A 20,232-nucleotide genomic window follows, 5' to 3' on the forward strand; every position below is an offset into this window, starting at 1 on the left:
AACTAGTAGAGACAGTATATAAGTTAAATTAGTAGAGCCAGTATATAGTTTAGATTTATGCAATGAGGCCTGAGGGGATGTTTTATACAGTATGGCCAATATACCACAGCTAAGGGCTGTTGTTTTGTACGACGCAACGTGGAGTGCCTGGATACAGCCCTTAGCCGTGGTATATTGGTCATACAGTATATCACAAACCCCTGAGGAGCATTATTGCTATTATAAACTGGTTACAAACACGTCTTCTACCGCTGCTGTGTCTTCTACCGTACTTCCCATTCTCTTTGCTGATGATACCAATTAGATTTTATCACACAAAAATGTTGATTCACTAATTAATGAAACCAACTCAGGCATGGACACATTTTCTGAATGGTACCGGATAAACAAAAAATAAATCCAATTTTATTGTATTCACTAGTAAGAATAAGAAATATTGTAAAATAAATTGCCAGAATCTTAATTGTTGGGAATGAAATGGAAAGTCACATCCACTAGATTCCTCTGAGTTCTAATTGATGAAAGTTATCCTGGAAAGATCATATTCAACTTGTCTGCAGCAAAGTGATGAAATCTGTTGGTATCATCAGAAAGATTAGTGGTCAGGCTTGCTTCTTAACTCTATACTATAGCTTTATTTACTCATATCTCATTTACTGTACTACTGGGCCAGTACATATGCCTCCTACCTACACAAAAGGACTCATCATACACAAGACATAAACTAGCAACCTCCTCTAATTACCTGGAACCATCTGCACCTTTGTTTAACAAACTCAATATCTTGTCTATTTACAACATTAATGTATGCCAATTATGCACTTTCATCTACAAGTACTTCCCAGACAGTTTAACTAAACCCTTCAATGGATTATTCCAGGTTCATTCTGAAATCCATCTATATAATACCAGACACTGTGATAACCTTCACCCTCCCCACTACCACACCTCACATAGTTAATTCTCTATCAGATACAGAGGTGCCATACTCTGGAATTCTCACATTGCCAAAACATCATCATCCCTCGATAACTCCAAGCGAAGACTGCAGGTCAGCCTGATGAACCAAACTACTCCGTAATCTCCTCCAAAAAGCCTAACTCTCACACACTCAAGTGCACACACACATTTAAACAAAACATTTTGGGGGGTATTTTTTTCGTCTTTACAGATCAATTAATTTATAAATTTTTAATTAGTATGTTTGTTATCTGTTTTATCAAACCTTTTTTATTTTGGTACTTATGTGTTGTATATATTATTTTGGTACTTATGTGTTGTATATATTATTTTGGTACTTATGTGTTGTATATATTATTTTGGTACTTATGTGTTGTATATATTATTTTGGTACTTATGTGTTGTATATATTATTTTGGTACTTATGTGTTATATATATTATTTTGGTACTTATGTGTTGTATATATTATTTTGGTACTTATGTGTTATATATATTATTTTGGTACTTATGTGTTATATATATTATTTTGGTACTTAAGTGTTGTATAGTGTTTGTTGTGATGTGGTTTTCATAAAAATGCTTTCATTAAAAAAACACTGTTTCCAACCACACTTTAAAAAAAAATCTGTATATATTTATTTATTTTAATCTTTATTAGGCAAGTCAGTTAAGAACAAATTCTTATTTTCAATGACGGCCTAGGAACAGTGGGTTAACTGCCTGTTCAGGGGCAGAACGGCAGATTTGTTCCTTGTCAGCTCAGGGATTTGAACTCGCAACCTTCCGGTTACTAGTCCAACGCAATGCCTTGTCATATATGGTCTGATAAACCACGGCTGTCACCACGGCTGTCCATTCAGCATTCAGGGCTCGAACCACCCAGTTTGTAATAATAGATATTCGACACCAGATATATAGTCTGTAGATGAGGTGATCTCCCGTTTACTATTGAAAGCGTATAAAAACTCTCTCACACACACACACACACACACACACACACACACACAGATACACACACACACCACACGCAGACAATCCCGCTGACATTATCCCCCCCACACTCACACATTTATACACTTGACGCCAGACGTCAAGGGGCATGTTATTACACTGATCATCATGTTCCTCCATCAATAGAATTCATGTGGTGACGGTGAGAGAGCAGTCGGGCTGTGACTCAGGTGTGTGAAAGAGAGGGAGAGCGAAAGGGAGAGGGGGGAGATAGAGAGTGGGAGTGGGAGAAAGAGAGATAGAGAAAGAGGGGGGTAGAGAGAGCGAGAGAGGGAGGGAGAGGGAGGAGAGAGAGAGAGAGAAAGAGAGCGAGTGAGAGGGGGATAGAGGGGGAGTGGGAGAAGGAGAGATAGAGAAAGAGGGGGAGTGGGAGAGAGAGAGAGAGAGAGAGAGAGGGGGAGAGAGAGAGAGGGGTGGAAGAAAGCTAAATAGGCAGAGAGAGCGAGGGGGAAGAGGGGGAGAGGAATAAAGAAAGAGAGGGGAGAGAAAGAGAGAGGGGGAGAGAGAGAGAGAGAGAGAGAGAGAGAGAGAGAGAGAGGAAGGGAAAGGAGACAACTAGTCAGTTGCACAACTGAATGCATTCAACCAAAATAAGTATTCTCTGAATCAGAGAGGTGCGGCACTTTAACCTCATAGTCATTGTATAATTTGAAATCCAAAGTGTACAGAGCCAAAACAACAAAATGTGTCACTGTCCCAATAATTGGAGGGCACTGTAGTTCTCTGGGGCAGGGATGGACTGGAACTAGAAAACGGCCTGGACATTTTTAACACATTTATTGCCTCAAAGCACCCATTGTTGGCCAAACAATGATAGTTCTGTGCAAAGCCCCCAATTTAGACAGGCCCCCCGGGCTAAAGATGTACAAGCACATCTGACATTTGCCTATACTGCCCTATGGCCAGTCCGTTTCTGCTCTGGGAGTTCCAGCTAGATCGCGAAAAAGCACTGTTGTTTCAGTGTGTACAGCTAGGGACCAGAGTACTCCCTGATCACATGACCTGACCAGGACCCTGGTTAGAAGCTAGTTTTTCACATTGTGAAGAAAACCCCATAGTTTGATATGACAGGTATAAGTTGAGTTGGGTGTGATATAATGTACTGTATTAGGTCATTCTTGGCAGTGAGGGAAGCAAAAGTAATTCCGCTACCCAAGAATAGTAAAGACCCTTTTACTGGCTTAAATAGCCAACCAATCAGCCTGTTACCAAAAAATGGTGTTTGATCAGATACAATACTATTTAACTGTAAACAAATTGACAACAGACTTTCAGCACGCGTATAGGGGAGGACATTCAACAAGCAGCACACTTACACAAGTGTTCTAGATCAGCTCTGATAAGTAGTCAAATATATATTTGGACTTTCTGGTTAATTTAGGAAGCTAATCTTGACTATGGGTTGTTGTTTGTCAAGATAATTATACCATTACAATTTCAAGTCTATATTTCTTGAAAATATGAAGTTATTTCAGAATATTAAAGACAGCTGGCTGCCTCACTGATCCAGCTTTCTGGAACAGCCCTCATGTGACATCTGTCCCATCTGCTGATTGGCTAGGAAGCCATGTTAGTAATCAATCTGTGATTAGCTGTTTCAGTGAAAAATGTCTGCCATCTCTCTCTCTCATGCACACAGATCATTGCCCATCTAATTTGATTATATAAAAATTTCTCCTGGGTCCCATAAAGATATTTGCATGTGAAGTTTTCCTGAGGGAGAGAGAGGGAGAATGTTTCATTTGTCAAACCCTAACTTGCCGATTTGGATGTAGCATTTCATAAAGGGAAACTCAGCTGTTTAATATGAACGCTGAGTCGCTGTATCACCTACAGATTCCCAGATACATAGTGCTCTGTGGTTGAAGGCTCTCTTTCTGATCAAAGCTGAAACAGCCACAAGAGTCAGAACAGACTACAGTTACAATATCCACTAAGCCAAAGTAGTCACAGTCAGAGCAGACTACAGTTACAATATCCACTAAGCCAAAGTAGTCACAGCCAGAACAGACTACAGTTACAATATCCACTAAGTCAAACTAGTCACAATAGTGAGGGTACAGTTATTAAAGATAGTTTAGGAAAAAAGACATCTTGTTTACATGGTGTCTAACAGTACAATATTTACAAGTCACAAGTCAAAGAACAGACGGAATAGTACAACAAAGTACAGTCACCCGAGACAAAGTACAACGGTCAGTAGTCACAATGGTCAGAGTAGTCACACTGAGGCTTTAATTATATACACTGCTCAAAAAAATAAAGGGAACACTAAAATAACACATCCTAGATCTGAATGAATGAAATATTCTTATTAAATACATTTTTCTTTACATAGTTGAATGTGCTGACAACAAAATCCCACAAAAATTATCAATGGAAATCAAATGTATCAACCCATGGAGGTCTGGATTTGGAGTCACACTCAAAATTAAAGTGGAAAACCACACTACAGGCTGATCCAACTTTGATGTAATGTCCTTAAAACAAGTCAAAATGAGGCTCAGTAGTGTGTGTGGCCTCCACGTGCCTGTATGACCTCCCTACAACGCCTGGGCATGCTCCTGATGAGGTGGCGGATGGTCTCCTGAGGGATCTCCTCCCAGACCTGGACTAAAGCATCTGCCAACTCCTGGACAGTCTGTGGTGCAACGTGGCGTTGGTGGATGGAGCGAGACATGATGTCCCAGATGTGCTCAATTGGATTCAGGTCTGGGGAACGGGCGGGCCAGTCCATAGCATCAATGCCTTCCTCTTGCAACAACTGCTGACACACTCCAGCCACATGACGTCTAGCATTGTCTTGCATTAGGAGGAACCCAGGGCCAACCGCACCAGAATATGGTCTCACAAGGGGATCTCATCTCGGTACCTAATGGCAGTCAGGCTACCTCTGGCGAGCACATGGAGGGCTGTGCGGCCCCCCAAAGAAATGCCACCCCACACCATGACTGACCCACCGCCAAACCGGTCATGCTGGAGGATGTTGCAGGCAGCAGAACGTCCTCCACAGCGTCTCCAGACTGTCACGTCTGTCACATGGGCTCAGTGTGAACCTGCTTTCATCTGTGAAGAGCACAGGGCGCCAGTGGCAAATTTGCCAATCTTGGTGTTCTCTGGCAAATGCCAAACGTCCTGCACGGTGTTGGGCTGTAAGCACAATCCCCACCTGTGGACGTCGGGCCCTCATACCACCCTCATGGAGTCTGTTTCTGACCGTTTGAGCAGACACATGCACATTTGTGGTCTGCTGGAGGTCATTTTGCAGGGCTCTGGCAGTGCTCCTCCTGCTCCTCCTTGCACAAAGGCGGAGGTAGCGGTCCTGCTGCTGGGTTGTTGCCCTCCTACGGCCTCCTCCACATCTCCTGATGTACTGGCCTGTCTCCTGGTAGCACCTCCATGCTCTGGACACTACGCTGACAGACACAGCAAACCTTCTTGCCACAGCTCGCATTGATGTACCATCCTGGATGAGCTGCACTACCTGAGCCACTTGTGTGGGTTGTAGACTCCGTCTCATGCTACCACTAGAGTGAAAGCACCGTCAGCATTCAAAAGTGACCAAAACATCAGTCAGGAAGCATAGGAACTGAGAAGTGGTCTGTGGTCACCACCTGCAGAACCACTCCTTTATTGGGGGTGTCTTGCTAATTGCCTATAATTTTCACCTGTTGTCTATTCCATTTGCACAACAGCATGTGAAATGTATTGTCAATCAGTGTTGCTTCCTAAGTGGACAGTTTGATTTCACAGAAGTGTGATTGACTTGGAGTTACATTGTGTTGTTTAAGTGTTCCCTTTATTTTTTTGAGCAGTGTAGTTGTTGTTAAGTTATATGGTGTTACAATAGAGCGTTTAAAAAAATTGTGTGTTAAAATAGACTTGTTAAAGCAGACAGCGTTATAATTAAGAAATAAGGCACGAGGAGGTGTGGTATATGGCCAATATATCACAGCTAAGCACTGTTATTATGCACATTGTAAAGCGGAGTGCCTGGATACAGCCCTTAGCCGTGGTATATTGGCCATATACCACAAACCCCTGAGGTGCCTTACTGCTATTATAAACAGGTTACCAACGTAATTAGCAGTAAAAATAAATGGTATATGGTCTGATATACCACGTCTGTCAGCCAATCAGCATCCAGGGCTCAAACCACCCAGTTTATAATGGAGTGTTGATAGCTATGTGTCTAATCTTTGGTTTTGACGTCAGTTCATAAACTCACACTGTGGCCTTGCTTAAATAGATGGTGTTGGAAAAGTGTGTTAAAACACATGGTTTGAAGATAAAGTGTTTTCTAGGACACTGTTACAACAGAAAGGATCATAATGGAGTGTTGATAGCTACGTGTCTAATCTTTGGTTTTGGCGTCAGTTCATAAACTCACACTGAGGCCTTGATTATCTCTGTCTGGCTTCCTGGAGCTCACAGACAGACCTGCTGATTGGGGAGCTGCAAATCAGGGGTGTGACATGCTGTGGTAGTGTTGCCCGGGGATTGGCTACCTACAGTAAAGATCTGATTTTCTTCCCTTCTCCCACTCTTTGTGCTCTCATAAAGACCCATATAAAGGCTAATTCTACTTTAGAACAGGCCAGTAAACAGATCGAATAGAATAGAAAATAATAGAATAGAATATTATGGAATAGAATATAATATAATACATATGTGATTGTATTCTATGTTATTTTGGGTTACAAATAATAACCACACTCGGCCAAAACCAAAGAAATACAAAACATAGAATGCCCACCCCATATCACACCCTGACCTCACCAAATAGAGAAATAAAACGGCTCTCTAAGGTCAGGGCGTGACACGTAAATAACATGAAAGATAAGTGTAGAGTATTCTATCCCAGTCCCAGAGGATAGCACATGAATGAATTAATGAAAACTATTATTTCCAAAGTGGTCCTCCTGGGACAGTGAGTGTTTTGAGGTCCAGGAGTGATAGGCTTAATCTGGGTCTGGAAAAGGAGCCCTGGACTGCAGGTCTGTCTGGCCAGAGTCCAGGCAGAACATCCCACGGATGAGTGGTGAACTGGGCTCCATCCCAAATGGCCCCCTGTTCCATACATAGTGCACTACTTTTGATCAGAGCCCTGGTTAAGAGTAGTGCACTATGTAGGGAATAGGGGGCCGTGTGGGACGGAGCCCTGGAGAACCCTGACCTCTCAGAGAAGACAATTGCATTACAGTCACATTACATTGGAGAAGGAGCAGTGTCAATCAGTCACAGCCCAGCACTGTGTGTGTATCCAAAATGGCACCCTATACCCTATATAGTGTACCATAGGGCTCTAATTAAAATTAGTGCACACTACAGTATATAGGGAATAGGTGCTATTTGGGACACAACCAGTAAAAGATCTTAGTACACATCTGTAATGACAGTTGTTTCCCTTTATATTATATTAGGGACGACACTTTCTGAGGTTCTAGTTGCAGGCTGTAGCTTTGTAATACCAACACTTATATTGACTATACAACTAGAAGTATGTCATGTCCCCAACATTTTACTAAATGGGGGGAAAAAATGTTGCAAGGGTTCATATGTGCAATATGTGGGATGTATTTGTAGCCTAAGGAGACTTTGCATGGAGATTATATGTTAATTCTACAGAGACTTAATCCCTACACCAGGCTTTTTAGCTCCTTACGTTACTAAATACACTGAAAATACTGTAAACGAAACATTCAAATCAGTCAATATAAATTAATTATTAGGCCCTAATCTATGGAGTTCACATGACTAGGAATACAGATATGCATCTGTTCGTCACTGATACCTTAAAAAAAAAGTTGGGGCTTGGATCAGAAAACCAGTCAGTATCTGGTGTGACCACCATTTTCCTCATGTCCTTCACATAGAGTTGATCAGGCTCTTGATTGTGACCTATGGAATATTGTCCCACTCCTCTTCGATGGCTATGCGAAGTTGCTGGATATTGGCAGAAACTGGAACAAGCTGTCATACACGTCGATCCAGAGCATCCCAAACATGCTCAATTGGTGGTGACATGTCTGGTGAGTATGCAGGCCATAGAAGAACTGGGACATTTCAGCTTCCAGGAATTGTGTACAGATCCTTGCGACATGGGGCCGTGCATTATCATGCTGAAACATAAGGTGATTGCGGCGACAGTGGGCCTCAGGATCTCGTCACAGTATCTCTGTGCATTCGAATAGCCATCCATAAAATGCAGTTGTGCCAGTGGCCATCGAAGGTGAGCATTTGTCCACTGAAGTCAGTTACAAAGCCAAACTGCAGTCAGGTCAAGACCCTGCTGAGGACGACGAGCACGCAGATGAGCAGTTTGTGCAGAAATTCTTCGGTTGTGCAACCCACAGTTTCATCAGCTGTCTGGGTGGCTGGTCACAGATAATCTCGCAGGAGAAGAAGACGGGTGTGGAGGTCCAGGTCTGGCGTGGTTACACGTTGTCGGTTGGACATACTGCCAAATTCTATAAAACGTTGTTGGAGTCGGCTTATGGTATAGAAATTAACATTAAATTATCTGGCAACAGCTCTGGTGGACATTCCTGCAGTCAGTATGCCAATTGCATGGTCCCTCAAAACTTGAGACATCTGTGGCATTGTATTGTGTGACAAAATTTAGAGTGGCCTTTTATTGTCCCCAGCACAAGGTGCACCTGTGTAATGTATAATCAGCTTCTTGATATGCCACACTTGTCAGGTGAATGGATTATCTGGCAAAAGTGAAATGCTCACTAGATTTTTGTGTGTATAGAACTTTTCTGGGATCTTTTATTTCAGCTCATCAAATCAAATCAAATCAAATGTATTTATATAGCCCTTCGTACATCAGATGATATATCAAAGTGCTGTACAGAAACCCAGCCTAAAACCCCAAACAGCAAGCAATGCAGGTGTAGAAGCACGGCGGCTAGGAAAAACTCCCTAGAAAGGCCAAAACCTAGGAAGAAACCTAGAGAGGAACCAGGCTATGTGGGGTGGCCAGTCCTCTTCTGGCTGTGCCGGGTGGAGATTATAACAGAACATGGTCAAGATGTTCAAATGTTCATAAATGACCAGCATGGTCCAATAATAATAGGGCAGAACAGTTGAAACTGGAGCAGCAGCACGGCCAGGCGGACTGGGGACAGCAAGGAGTCATCATGTCAGGTAGTCCTGAGGCATGGTCCTAGGGCTCAGGTCCTCCGAGAGAGAGAAAGAAAGAGAGAAAGAAAGAATTAGAGAGAGCAGACTTAAATTCACACAGGACACCAAATAGGACAGGAGAAGTACTCCAGATATAACAAACTGACCCTAGCCCCCCGACACATAAACTACTGCAGCATAAATACTGGAGGCTGAGACAGGAGGGGTCAGGAGACACTGTGGCCCCATCCGAGGACACCCCCGTACAGGGCCAAACAGGAAGGATATAACCCCACCCACTTTGCCAAAGCACAGCCCCCACACCACTAGAGGGATATCTTCAACCATCAACTTACCGTCCTGAGACAAGGCCAAGTATAGCCCACAAAGATCTCCGCCACGGCACAACCCAAGGGGGGGCGCCAACCCAGACAGGAAGATCACATCAGTGACTCAACCCACTCAGGTGACGCACCCCTCCCAGGGACGGTATGAAAGAGCCCCAGTAAGCCAGTGACTCAGCCCCTGTAATAGGGTTAAAGGCAGAGAATCCCAGTGGAAAGAGGGGAACCGGCCAGGCAGAGACAGCAAGGGCGGTTTGTTGCTCCAGAGTCTTTCCGTTCACCTTCCCACTCCTGGGCCAGACTACACTCAATCATATGACCCACTGAAGAGATGAGTCTTCAGTAAAGACTTAAAGGTTGAGACCGAGTTTGCGTCTCTTACATGGGTAGGCAGACCGTTCCATAAAAATGGAGCTCTATCGGAGAAAGCCCTGCCTCCAGCTGTTTGCTTAGAAATTCTAGGGACAATTAGGAGGCCTGCGTCTTGTGACCGTAGCGTACGTGTAGGTATGTACGGCAGGACCAAATCAGAGAGATAGGTAGGAGCAAGCCCATGTAATGCTTTGTAGGTTAGCAGTAAAACCTTGAAATCAGCCCTTGCCTTGACAGGAAGCCAGTGTAGGGAGGCTAGCACTGGAGTAATATGATTACATTTTTTGGTTCTAGTCAGGATTCTAGCAGACGTATTTAGCACTAACTGAAGTTTATTTAGTGCTTTATCCGGGTAGCTGGAAAGTAGAGCATTGCAGTAGTCTAACCTAGAAGTGACAAAAGCATGGATTAATTTTTCTGCATCATTTTTGGACAGAAAGTTTCTGATTTTTGCAATGTTACGTAGATGGAAAAAAGCTGTCCTTGAAATGGTCTTGATATGTTCTTCAAAAGAGAGATCAGGGTCCAGAGAAACGCTGAGGTCCTTCACAGTTTTATTTGAGACGACTGCACAACCATTAAGATTAATTGTCAGATTCAACAGAAGATCTCTTTGTTTCTTGGGACCTTGAACAAGCATCTCTGTTTTGTCCAAGTTTAAAAGTAGAACGTTTGCAGCCATCCACTTCCTTATGTCTGAAACACATGCTTCTAGCGAGGGCAATTTTGGGGCTTCACCATGTTTCATTGAAATGTACAGCTGTGTGTCATCCGCATAGCAGTGAAAGTTAACATTATGTTTTCGAATGACATCCCCAAGAGGTAAAATATATAGTGAAAACAATAGTGGTCCTAAAACGGAACCTTGAGGAACACCGAAATTTACAGTTGATTTGTCAGAGGACAAACCATTCACAGAGACAAACTGATATCTTTCTGACAGATAAGATCTAAACCAGGCCAGAACTTGTCCGTGTAGACCAATTTGGGTTTCCAATCTCTCCAAAAGAATGTGGTGATTGATGGTATCAAAAGCAGCACTAAGGTCTAGGAGCACGAGGACAGATGCAGAGCCTCGGTCTGATGCCATTAAAAGGTCATTTACCACCTTCACAAGTGCAGTCTCAGTGCTATGATGGGGTCTAAAACCAGACTGAAGCATTTCGTATACATTGTTTGTCTTCAGGAAGGCAGTGAGTTGCTGCGCAACAGCCTTTTCTAAAAATGTTGAGAGGAATGGAAGATTCGATATAGGCTGATAGTTTTTTATATTTTCTGGGTCAAGGTTTGGCTTTTTCAAGAGAGGCTTTATTACTGCCACTTTTAGTAAGTTTGGTAGACATCCGGTGGATAGAGAGCCGTTTATTATGTTCAACATAGGAGGGCCAAGCACAGGAAGCAGCTCTTTCAGTAGTTTAGTTGGAATAGGGTCCAGTATGCAGCTTGAAGGTTTAGAGGCCATGATTATTTTCATCATTGTGTCAAGAGATACAGTATAGTACTAAAACACTTGAGTGTCTCTCTTGATCCTAGGTAATGGCAGAGTTGTGCAGACTCAGGACAACTGAGCTTTGAAGGAATACGCAGATTTAAAGAGGAGTCCGTAATTTGCTTTCTAATAATCATGATCTTTTCCTCAAAGAAGTTCATGAATTTATCACTGCTGAAGTGAAAGCCATCCTCTCTCATGAAACATGGAACCAACACTTTACATGTTGTGTTTATATTTTTCTTCAGTACACATTGAAAAGCACATTGTGAAAGTAACATCTGAAATAATTTCCTAGCTATCACCATATAAAGTAGCACGCCGGTTGAATGCAAAATGGTCTGTTGTTGATGCCAAGCGACCCAGCCCTTGTTGTTAGACCTACTGGCTCACGGTCACAGCCCAGCAGTAAAGGCTAACGCTGATGCTATGTTTCACAGCCCATTTCACGTGAGCATTGTGTGTGTGTGTGTGTGTGTGTGTGTGTGTGTGTGTGTGTGTGTGTGTGTGTGTGTGTGTGTGTGTGTGTGTGTGTGTGTGTGTGTGTGTGTGTGTGTGTGTGTGTGTGTGTGTGTGTGTGTGTGTGTGTGTGTGAGAGAGAGTGTGAGAGAGAGAGTCTGTCTCTGTGGTCATAAGACCATGAATGCATCAGTGGTTAAACCCCTGAATTGATGTGGAGCAGCTGCCGGCTTAAGCTCCACAACAGCCCCCTCTCACTGGCTGCCTCTCCTGGCCAGTGACAGTCAATCACAACCACCATCTCACAGCTAGCCAATCACATCCAGCAATTCATAGCTACTCGTTCACAGCTAGCCAATCACATCCAGAAATTCATAGCTGCTCGCTCACAGCTAGCCGCTCACATCTAGCCAATCGCACCCAACCAATCAAATCCAGCCACTCCTTGCTAGCTGCTCACAGCTAGCCAATCAGATCCAGCCACCCCTCGCCAGCCATTCACAGGTAGCCAATCATGGGGGGCCTGATTTGGGATTTAGATAAGCGTGCACAATTTGTGTAAGGCATGCGTTGATGTTGGACAATGGGAGACTTAAGTGAAAACTCAAGATAAGCGCATGGATCTAATTTCAGAATACCATCCAGAGAGAGAGGCTTTGGGGTTCATCCCTGTGTTGCTCAGTCCGGGCACCTAATCCCACAGTTCTGGTGTAAATCTGAATTGGCACACTATTCCCTTATTCCCTTAGTATTGCACTACTATTAGCTAAAGCCCTCAGCTCTGTTATTTCAATGATTGTAGTGCTCTACTTCTGCCTTAGAGCCCTATGGCAATAAAAAACATATTACGTCAATGATCAACTCTCATAATGTAAATCATAATAATGATAATATGTACAATATTTCCCCCATACCTTTCTATAATAGCTATCTTTGTGAGCCAGAATAGAAAGCACCAGCCTCTGGGGGCATGGTGTGTAATGGGTCAGAAACAGAACATATCTCAGTCTGCCCTGGTAGAGATACCAGGACTGATCTGGGTCAGGGAGTAATGACGTTACTATATCGAACACATTAAAACCATGCACACTCAGTACTATCTAGACCCAGTCACCGGGTTCAGACCCACTCATTTCACTGAGTCTCTAATTTGAGATGAATAAATATAGCTAGTTAGCGTGGTTAGAGTGTAATTGTGTATTTACCTCGGGCGAGCAAGAGAGCCGGGCCTCCACAGCAGTATGTGGGGACATTGTGTGTTGGAGCATTATGATGTGTATGTGTGTGTGTGGTGTGTGTGGTGTGTGTGTGTGAGGTGGCTTATCAGAGCATTTTTACTACTGAAGTAATTATAGCCTGCCTCCTGCTGTAAAAAAGGATGCGAATCAATGTGGCCATTGGCTCTATTGACAGTGAGAAATCCATACACACACACATACACACACAGCCTACACATTCACGCAAACACACACGCAAGATATGCATTCACACACATACACGCATGTATGCAGACATATACACAAAACTACACACACACACACACACACACACACACACACACACACACACACACACACACACACACACACACACACACACACACACACACACACACACACACACACACACACACACACACACACACACACACACACACACACACCATAAAAGCACTAGCAGAAGATTCTAATGGTGGACAGTTCACTTAAATTGATTTTTATTGTGATGCATGGGCCTCTTACTTTATTTTACCCAAATTAAATCAAGCATACTCATTGGTTGTGGATTGTGTGAATCCCATCCTACTACAGTCTTTGACGGTCCACAGTGAGCCTGTGACGATTTTCCCAGTGTGAAACTGTAGTTATTATGGATTTTTGTGTGTGGCTCACTGCGCAGGGTTTCACCTCAATGATATCAGATTAATCCTTCTTCATGATAAGAGCATTGATGTTTTCTTGCTTTGTACAATCCTAATATCTCTGTGTGCTATATTATCTGATGATAAAGTATCTGTGTCCTAGCATATCTGTGTGCTAGTATCTCTGTGTGCTAGTATCTCTGTATGCTAGTATCTCTGTGTGCTAGTATATCTGTGTCCTAGCATATCTGTGTGCTAGTATCTCTGTGTGCTAGTATCTCTGTATGCTAGTATATCTGTGTGCTAGTATTTCTGTGTGCTAGTATGTCTGTGTGCTAGTATATCTGTGTGCTAGTATCTCTGTATGCTAGTATATATGTCTGCTACTATCTCTGTGTGCTAGTATCTCTGCATGCTAGTATCTCTGTGTGCTAGTATATCTGTGTCCTAGCATATCTGTGTGCTAGTATCTCTGTGTGCTAGTATCTCTGTGTGCGATTATATCTGTGTGCTAGTACCTCTGTGTGCTTGCATATCTGTGTGCTAGTATATCTGTGTGCTAGTATCTCTGTCTGCTAGTATATCTGTCTGCTAGTATCCCTGTGTGCTAGTATATCTGTGTGCTAGTATATATGTCTGCTCGTATCTCTGTATGCTAGTATATCTGTGTGCTAGTATATGTGTCTGCTAGTATCTCTGTGTGCTAGTATATCTGTGTGCTAGTATATATCTGTGTACTAGTATATATGTGTGCTAGTATCTCTGTATGCTAGTATATATGTGTGCTAGTATTTCTGTGTGCTAGTATATCTGTGTACTAGTATATCTGTGTTTGCTGGAGTGTCTGTGTGCTAGAGTATCACTGTACTAAATTATGTATGTGTGATAGTACATCTTTTCTATAGTTCCAATGTGTTATAGTATCTGTGCTAGAGTATCTCTGTTATAGTATCTATATGCTACAGTATCTTTCTTCTATGCCTTTACTAACAGTTCCTATTGTTTCTCTCTTTTTGCAGAGCAATGCATCTGGTCCTGTGGAGAGCCAGTGGATTTCACAGTGATTCCCGTCCACCACTCGGATATACAGAGTTGGAGTTTTGACACAAGCTCATCTACGCAAGCCTGTCAGAGTTGTGTCTGCCTGGGGGTTGACGCTCCCTCCTCCCTCCTCCCCCTCCTCCAACAACACCACCGCTGGCTCCTCCACCACTGGCTCCTCAGTCCGAGCAGAGCTGCTCCACTGCATCTTTAATAGACGTCTCTCAAAGCATTGCCTTCCATGGTTTCTGCCCTGCTCCAGACCCTATCATCTTATATCGTGAAGATTTGCAAAGGAATGTTTACAAAGAAATTGGCGAATCCCACAAAGAAGAAAGAGAGTAGCGACAATAAAGAGCCCAAATTGACCACCATTGATTTGCATGACCAAGGTAACCTGACGCAGACACTCTCCACAACTCTGAAAACCACAGTGAAAAATATCAGCAAATGCTCTTCGGCGCGTAACATCTCTCTTGAATTAGACGACGGAAAAAACGACTGCTCATCTCTCTCACCGACTTTCAGTTACCGTGTAGCGATAGCGAACGGACTCCCGAAAAACACTCTTCTGCTGAACAATAATGAGAGTATCTTCCAGGAGATCCTCTCTATCAATAGCGAATACTCTGACTCCCTGAGCGAGGCCAAACCTGTGCGTAGATTCGATGAGCAGAAATCTCACACCATGCCAGTGAGACGGAACAGGAAGAGCCTCATTAGTCTGGCGCCCTCCGATGGCAGCTCAGAGGGTGAGAGGGTGGAGCGGTCAAGTCTGCACACTCTCCGACTTGGCGCGCTACGCAAGCTGAGGAAATGGAAAAAGAGTCAGGAGTGCGTGTCTTCGGACTCCGAGGTGAGCAACTGGAGGAAGACCCTGGGTATCCGGAGCAAGTCCCTGGACCGGGCTGGGAGGCAGCAGAAGTCGACCTCTGCCTTAGAAGCCGGCTCCAGCTCTACAGGCTGCATCAACCAAACCCAGGATGTGATGGAGATGATCTTTAAGGAGCTGCAGGGCATCAGCCAGATCGAGACAGAGCTTTCAGAGCTCAGGGGACACGTCAATGCCCTGAAGAACTCCATCGACGAGATCTCCTCCAGTGTGGAGGTGGTGCAGACCGAGATCGAACAACTGCGTACTGGCTTTGTCCAGTCCCGGAGAGAGACGCGAGACATCCACGACTACATCAAGCAGGTCAGCCACCAGGCCAACAAGGCCAGTCTGAGGTTCATAAACGTCCCTGAGGAGAAGCTGGAGAAAACTGAAAGTCTCATCTATCACATTCTAAAGGACAAAATGGGATTTGCTGATGCACATAAAACACTTAAAATAGAGCTAGCCCATCGGTTAGGGCAACAAAGAGAATGTTCCAATGCAAAACCTAGGCCTATTATTGTAATATTCTCAACCCCCTCAGATAGAGATTTAGTTTTGAAAAAATGCTACAAACTGAAGGGGACTGGTATATCTGTATCCACTGATAGCTTAACGACTCATGATGTGAAGGAAAAGAAAGATAAAGGAGAAATGTCCTCTTCTCAAACCTACGAGAGCATGGACATTAAGGTCTCAGCCAAGGACAAAGCTGAGAGTGATGACTGGGACTCTATGGACAGTGACAAGGAGCTAGACGAACTAAACAGGAACAAATATGCAATGGTGGTGTCTAAGCCCGTTCACAAACATAAAGCAGATAAAAAGAGGCACGGTCACCATGAGCACGGTAGCCGGTCTGCGGATGAGGCAGGCTACTCTGCCTCAGTTCACTACGCTGATGACTCCTATGATGAGTCTGACAAAGCCTCCAAGCCCTACTATGGGGACCTCACCCCCGGCTGGCTTTCTCAGAGCGACTACTCCACACCCAAGCTCAGCCGCTCCGAGTCTGACTGCTCCAAGCTCTGCCAGTCCTACTCTGAAGACTTCTCAGAGAGCCAGTACTTCAGCCGGCCCAATGGCAGCTCTCTACTATCCTCCTCAGACCAGGAGCTGTGGCAGAGGAAGCAGGAGGACATGGCGTCATCATGGTATGCCAGCCAGACCCTCAGCCAGGAGAACCCTCCGTACGCTGAGCCCAACGAGGCCGAGACCACCGAGACCATCGACAGTGGGGTGAGCAATGGGCTGATCTGCATGTCTGGGGATAGGAGCCATTACAGCGGCTCACAGCTGTCTCTGCAGGGAGACCTCTCCCCATGGAAGGACTGGCCTCACCTGGAGCAGGGAGCAGACTCTGGGCTGGACGCTTCCACAGAGCAGAACCTGGTGTCTGAGGTCAGCAGCCCCTTTGACCCAGCTGCCATCCCTGGCTTCCCTGAGAACATCACCAAGTGTCAGGAGGTGGACCTGGCATTTGAAGGGGAGGAGACTTTCATGTTGGATATGGTGGAAAGCACCCTCTTGGACACTGCCCCACTGGAGATCACCCAACTAGAGAGTCCCCGGCTGAGTAGTGCTCCCCCGACTACTCTTTATACAGCCCCTATCGTAGCGAAAGAACCTGTTGTAACACCACCTGTCCATAAGCCTAAAGCTAAAGAGACTGCTAAAACACTTCCTAAAGACACTTATAAAGCAGCTCCTAAAGCTAAAACACCTCCTAAAGAGTTAGCTAAAACTGTTCCTAAAGAGATTGCTAAGACTATTCCGAAAGAGGTTGCTAAAACTATTCCTAAAGAGGTTGCTAAAATTATTCCTAAAGAGGTTGCCAAAACACCTAAAGAGGTTGCTAAACCCATTCCTAAAGAGGTTGCTAAAACACCTAAAGAGGTTGCTAAAACTATTCCTAAAGAGGTTGCTAAACCTATTCCTAAAGAGGTTGCTAAAACTATTCCTAAAGAGGTTTCTAACACTATTTATAAAGTGACTTCTAAACCGGCAAAAGAGGTTGCTAAATCAATTGCTGAAGAAGCTGCTAAAACTATTAAACTAAGAGAAACAGCCAAAATGATTCCTAAAGAGAATGTTAAAACACCTCCTAAAGAAATTGTTAAAGCTATTCATACAGAGGCTCCTAAAACACCTCTGAAAGACACTCCCAAAACAAGCCCAAAAGAAACTCCCAAAACAAGTCCAAAAGACACTCCCAAAACAAGTCCAAAAGAGGCTGTGAAAATACTTCCCAAAGACACTTCTAAAACTCGTCCAAAAGAGACACCTAAAATGGTTCCTAAAGGGGCATCTAACACACTTCCTAAAATGGCAGCTAAAGAAGCCCCTGAACTATCCACCCAAACATTCCCTGAGCTTGATGTCAAACACAGCTTCCAACCGAGCCAGACCAAGTCATCCACCATGTACCGTAGCCAGAGCGAGATCCGGTCCGAGAAAGTTGTAGAAGAGGTGCCCAAGTCCTGGAGCAGCCGCCTCAGCATCGACCTCACCGACAAAGCTCCATCCTTCAGCTTTGGGTTCGGCTCCACCCTGAAGAAGGCAAAATCAGCCCTGGAGGTGGTGTGGAAGTCAGGCCCTCCACCTAGTGCCGCTCCCCCAGAGCCACCCCCAGACTCAGGCTCCTTCATGGGTCGCTTCTGCACACTGTCCACCTCCACGGCCAACGACTCCAGCACCACCATCGACTCAGACGTCTACACAGATTCCTTCGTCTACAAGGCTGAAGATGAAGATGAGGCTACCGCTGGTGACCAGCTGGAGGACAACGAGACCGCCTATGTCGGGGTGATGGAGCAGGTCCTGGCCAACCTGGAGAACCGGTCCAACGCCAACGACACAGAAGAGACAGAGGAGTTTGAGGAGCCCATACTGGATTATGATCCTGATGCCTCTCAGGATTATGTCTCTGAAGACTATGAGGCTACCACCCAGGATTACGAGGACTCTGATGAAGTTGAGGCCACCCAGGAGGCTGCAGTCGTTCTGGAGTATGACTGTAGTCTGGACGAGCATTACGACGAGGAGTACAGTGAGGATTACGTTGATGATGCCATGACGGGGGACACAGCAGAGGACACAGCAGAGTATGAGGCCATGGTGGAGTATGTCGAGGTGGAGGAGCCTGACGAGGAGGAAGAAGAGGAGGAGGAGGAGGAAGAGGAGTTAATGGAGGACATGGAAGAGGGGGATGAGATGGAGGAGACCTCCGAAGCGTCTGCGTCGGAGAGGACGGAAAACCTAGAGGATGAGAACAAAAACATTCCGGAGAAGGAGGAGATGCCTGCAGAGGCTCCGCCCAAAAAGCGAATCCGTCCTACGTTTAAGGAGGCTGCGCTGAGGGCCTACAGGAAGCAGATGGATGAGCTGCAGCAGCAGATCCTGGCTGGAGGTAGCTACACCTTCTCTTTACTACATTTTACTTCACTTTACTACTCTACACTTTACTACACATTACAACCTGATCTGGTTCGTACTGTATAACCAACTGCTATGGTAGTTGTCATGCCAAGTTTGACCATTGGATCTTGCAAGACAGCACAAACAGATCTGGGACCAGGCTGCTACACTTTGTCTTCTCTCTTTACTCATCTTTGGCATTGTACCAGTGTAGTGCAGAAAGTTTTACTCAGTTCAGGTCATAAGGTTCAAATTATGGTATGTATCATACAGTTAACAGTGCAGTAGCATGTAAAGTATGCACTATAAAATAGATATGTTTGTGTACTATCTGACTTTGATCCATGACATTTGAACACAGACATTTATCTGAGATGTGGAATGATTGGTGTCAGTTGAACATGTCTTTGGTAGAGAATCAGACTGAGGCCTGTAGTGGAATATGTATGAGCGCCTGGAAACCCCCAGCATCTGTTCCACCGGTGTTGGGATTTCAGGGACTTTTAGGTTGACTTTGACTGTTTGATTTGCTCCTGGCATCTTCTGGAATTGGTCATTGATTTTGTGCTTGATGCTAATATGAAGGGACGACTGTTTTCTTTGAAGGTGGGCAAGGTTAGTGTCAGGGTTAGAGGTATGTATAACATAATCCTCATGGTGCAGCACTTTACAGCTGACTTAAACGGATGGATTTTTATTTTAGAATACAAGCGGCTTTTTTCAGTTGGAGAGTTTTAGTGAGTATGTCTCTTCCTCATGAACATTTTATGGATCTAAAACGGTACAACACCCATGTTCCAGGGAACAATGCAATCAGATTAGCGCAGACTCAAACAACATGGATTCCATCCATTATCATCGACCATCAGGGATATTCGGACAATGAAAGCAAAAGAACTCACTGTTTCTGACAGCTTAGAAATATGAACTAAAAACTGAACCTCAAATTCAAGGTGTGTGTGTTTACCATGCCTGGAGCCACATTACCCTTTCCATTTAGTGAACTAGGTCTATTCTCCACATTACCCTTTCCATTTAGTGAACTAGGTCTATTCTCCACATTACCCTTTCCATTTAGTGAACTAGGTCTATTCTCCACATTACCCTTTCCATTTAGTGAACTAGGTCTATTCTCCACATTACCCTTTCCATTTAGTGAACTAGGTCTATTCTCCACATTGCCCTTTCCATTTAGTGAACTAGGTCTATTCTCCATATTACCCTTTCCATTTAGTGAACTAGGTCTATTCTCCACATTACCCTTTCCATTTAGTG

At 44.3% G+C, this 20,232-nt stretch overlaps 1 protein-coding gene across 4 annotated transcripts in view; it reads left to right on the top strand.

Annotated features, from left to right (window-relative positions):
- Positions 1–20,232, top strand: part of LOC112237183 (protein unc-13 homolog C-like) — a 261,928-nt gene that overhangs the window by 10,129 nt on the left and 231,567 nt on the right. For all 4 annotated transcript variants that reach the window (XM_042321233.1, XM_042321234.1, XM_042321232.1 and 1 more), the window contains exon 2: positions 14,645–18,949. In XM_042321233.1, coding sequence (XP_042177167.1) covers positions 14,908–18,949 — 4,042 coding nt within the window. In that variant the 5' untranslated portion in view covers positions 14,645–14,907. The remainder of the gene's footprint in view (positions 1–14,644; positions 18,950–20,232) is intronic.

This window comes from Oncorhynchus tshawytscha, linkage group LG04 (assembly GCF_018296145.1).
Source record: "Oncorhynchus tshawytscha isolate Ot180627B linkage group LG04, Otsh_v2.0, whole genome shotgun sequence".
Classification (NCBI taxonomy): domain Eukaryota; kingdom Metazoa; phylum Chordata; class Actinopteri; order Salmoniformes; family Salmonidae; genus Oncorhynchus; species Oncorhynchus tshawytscha.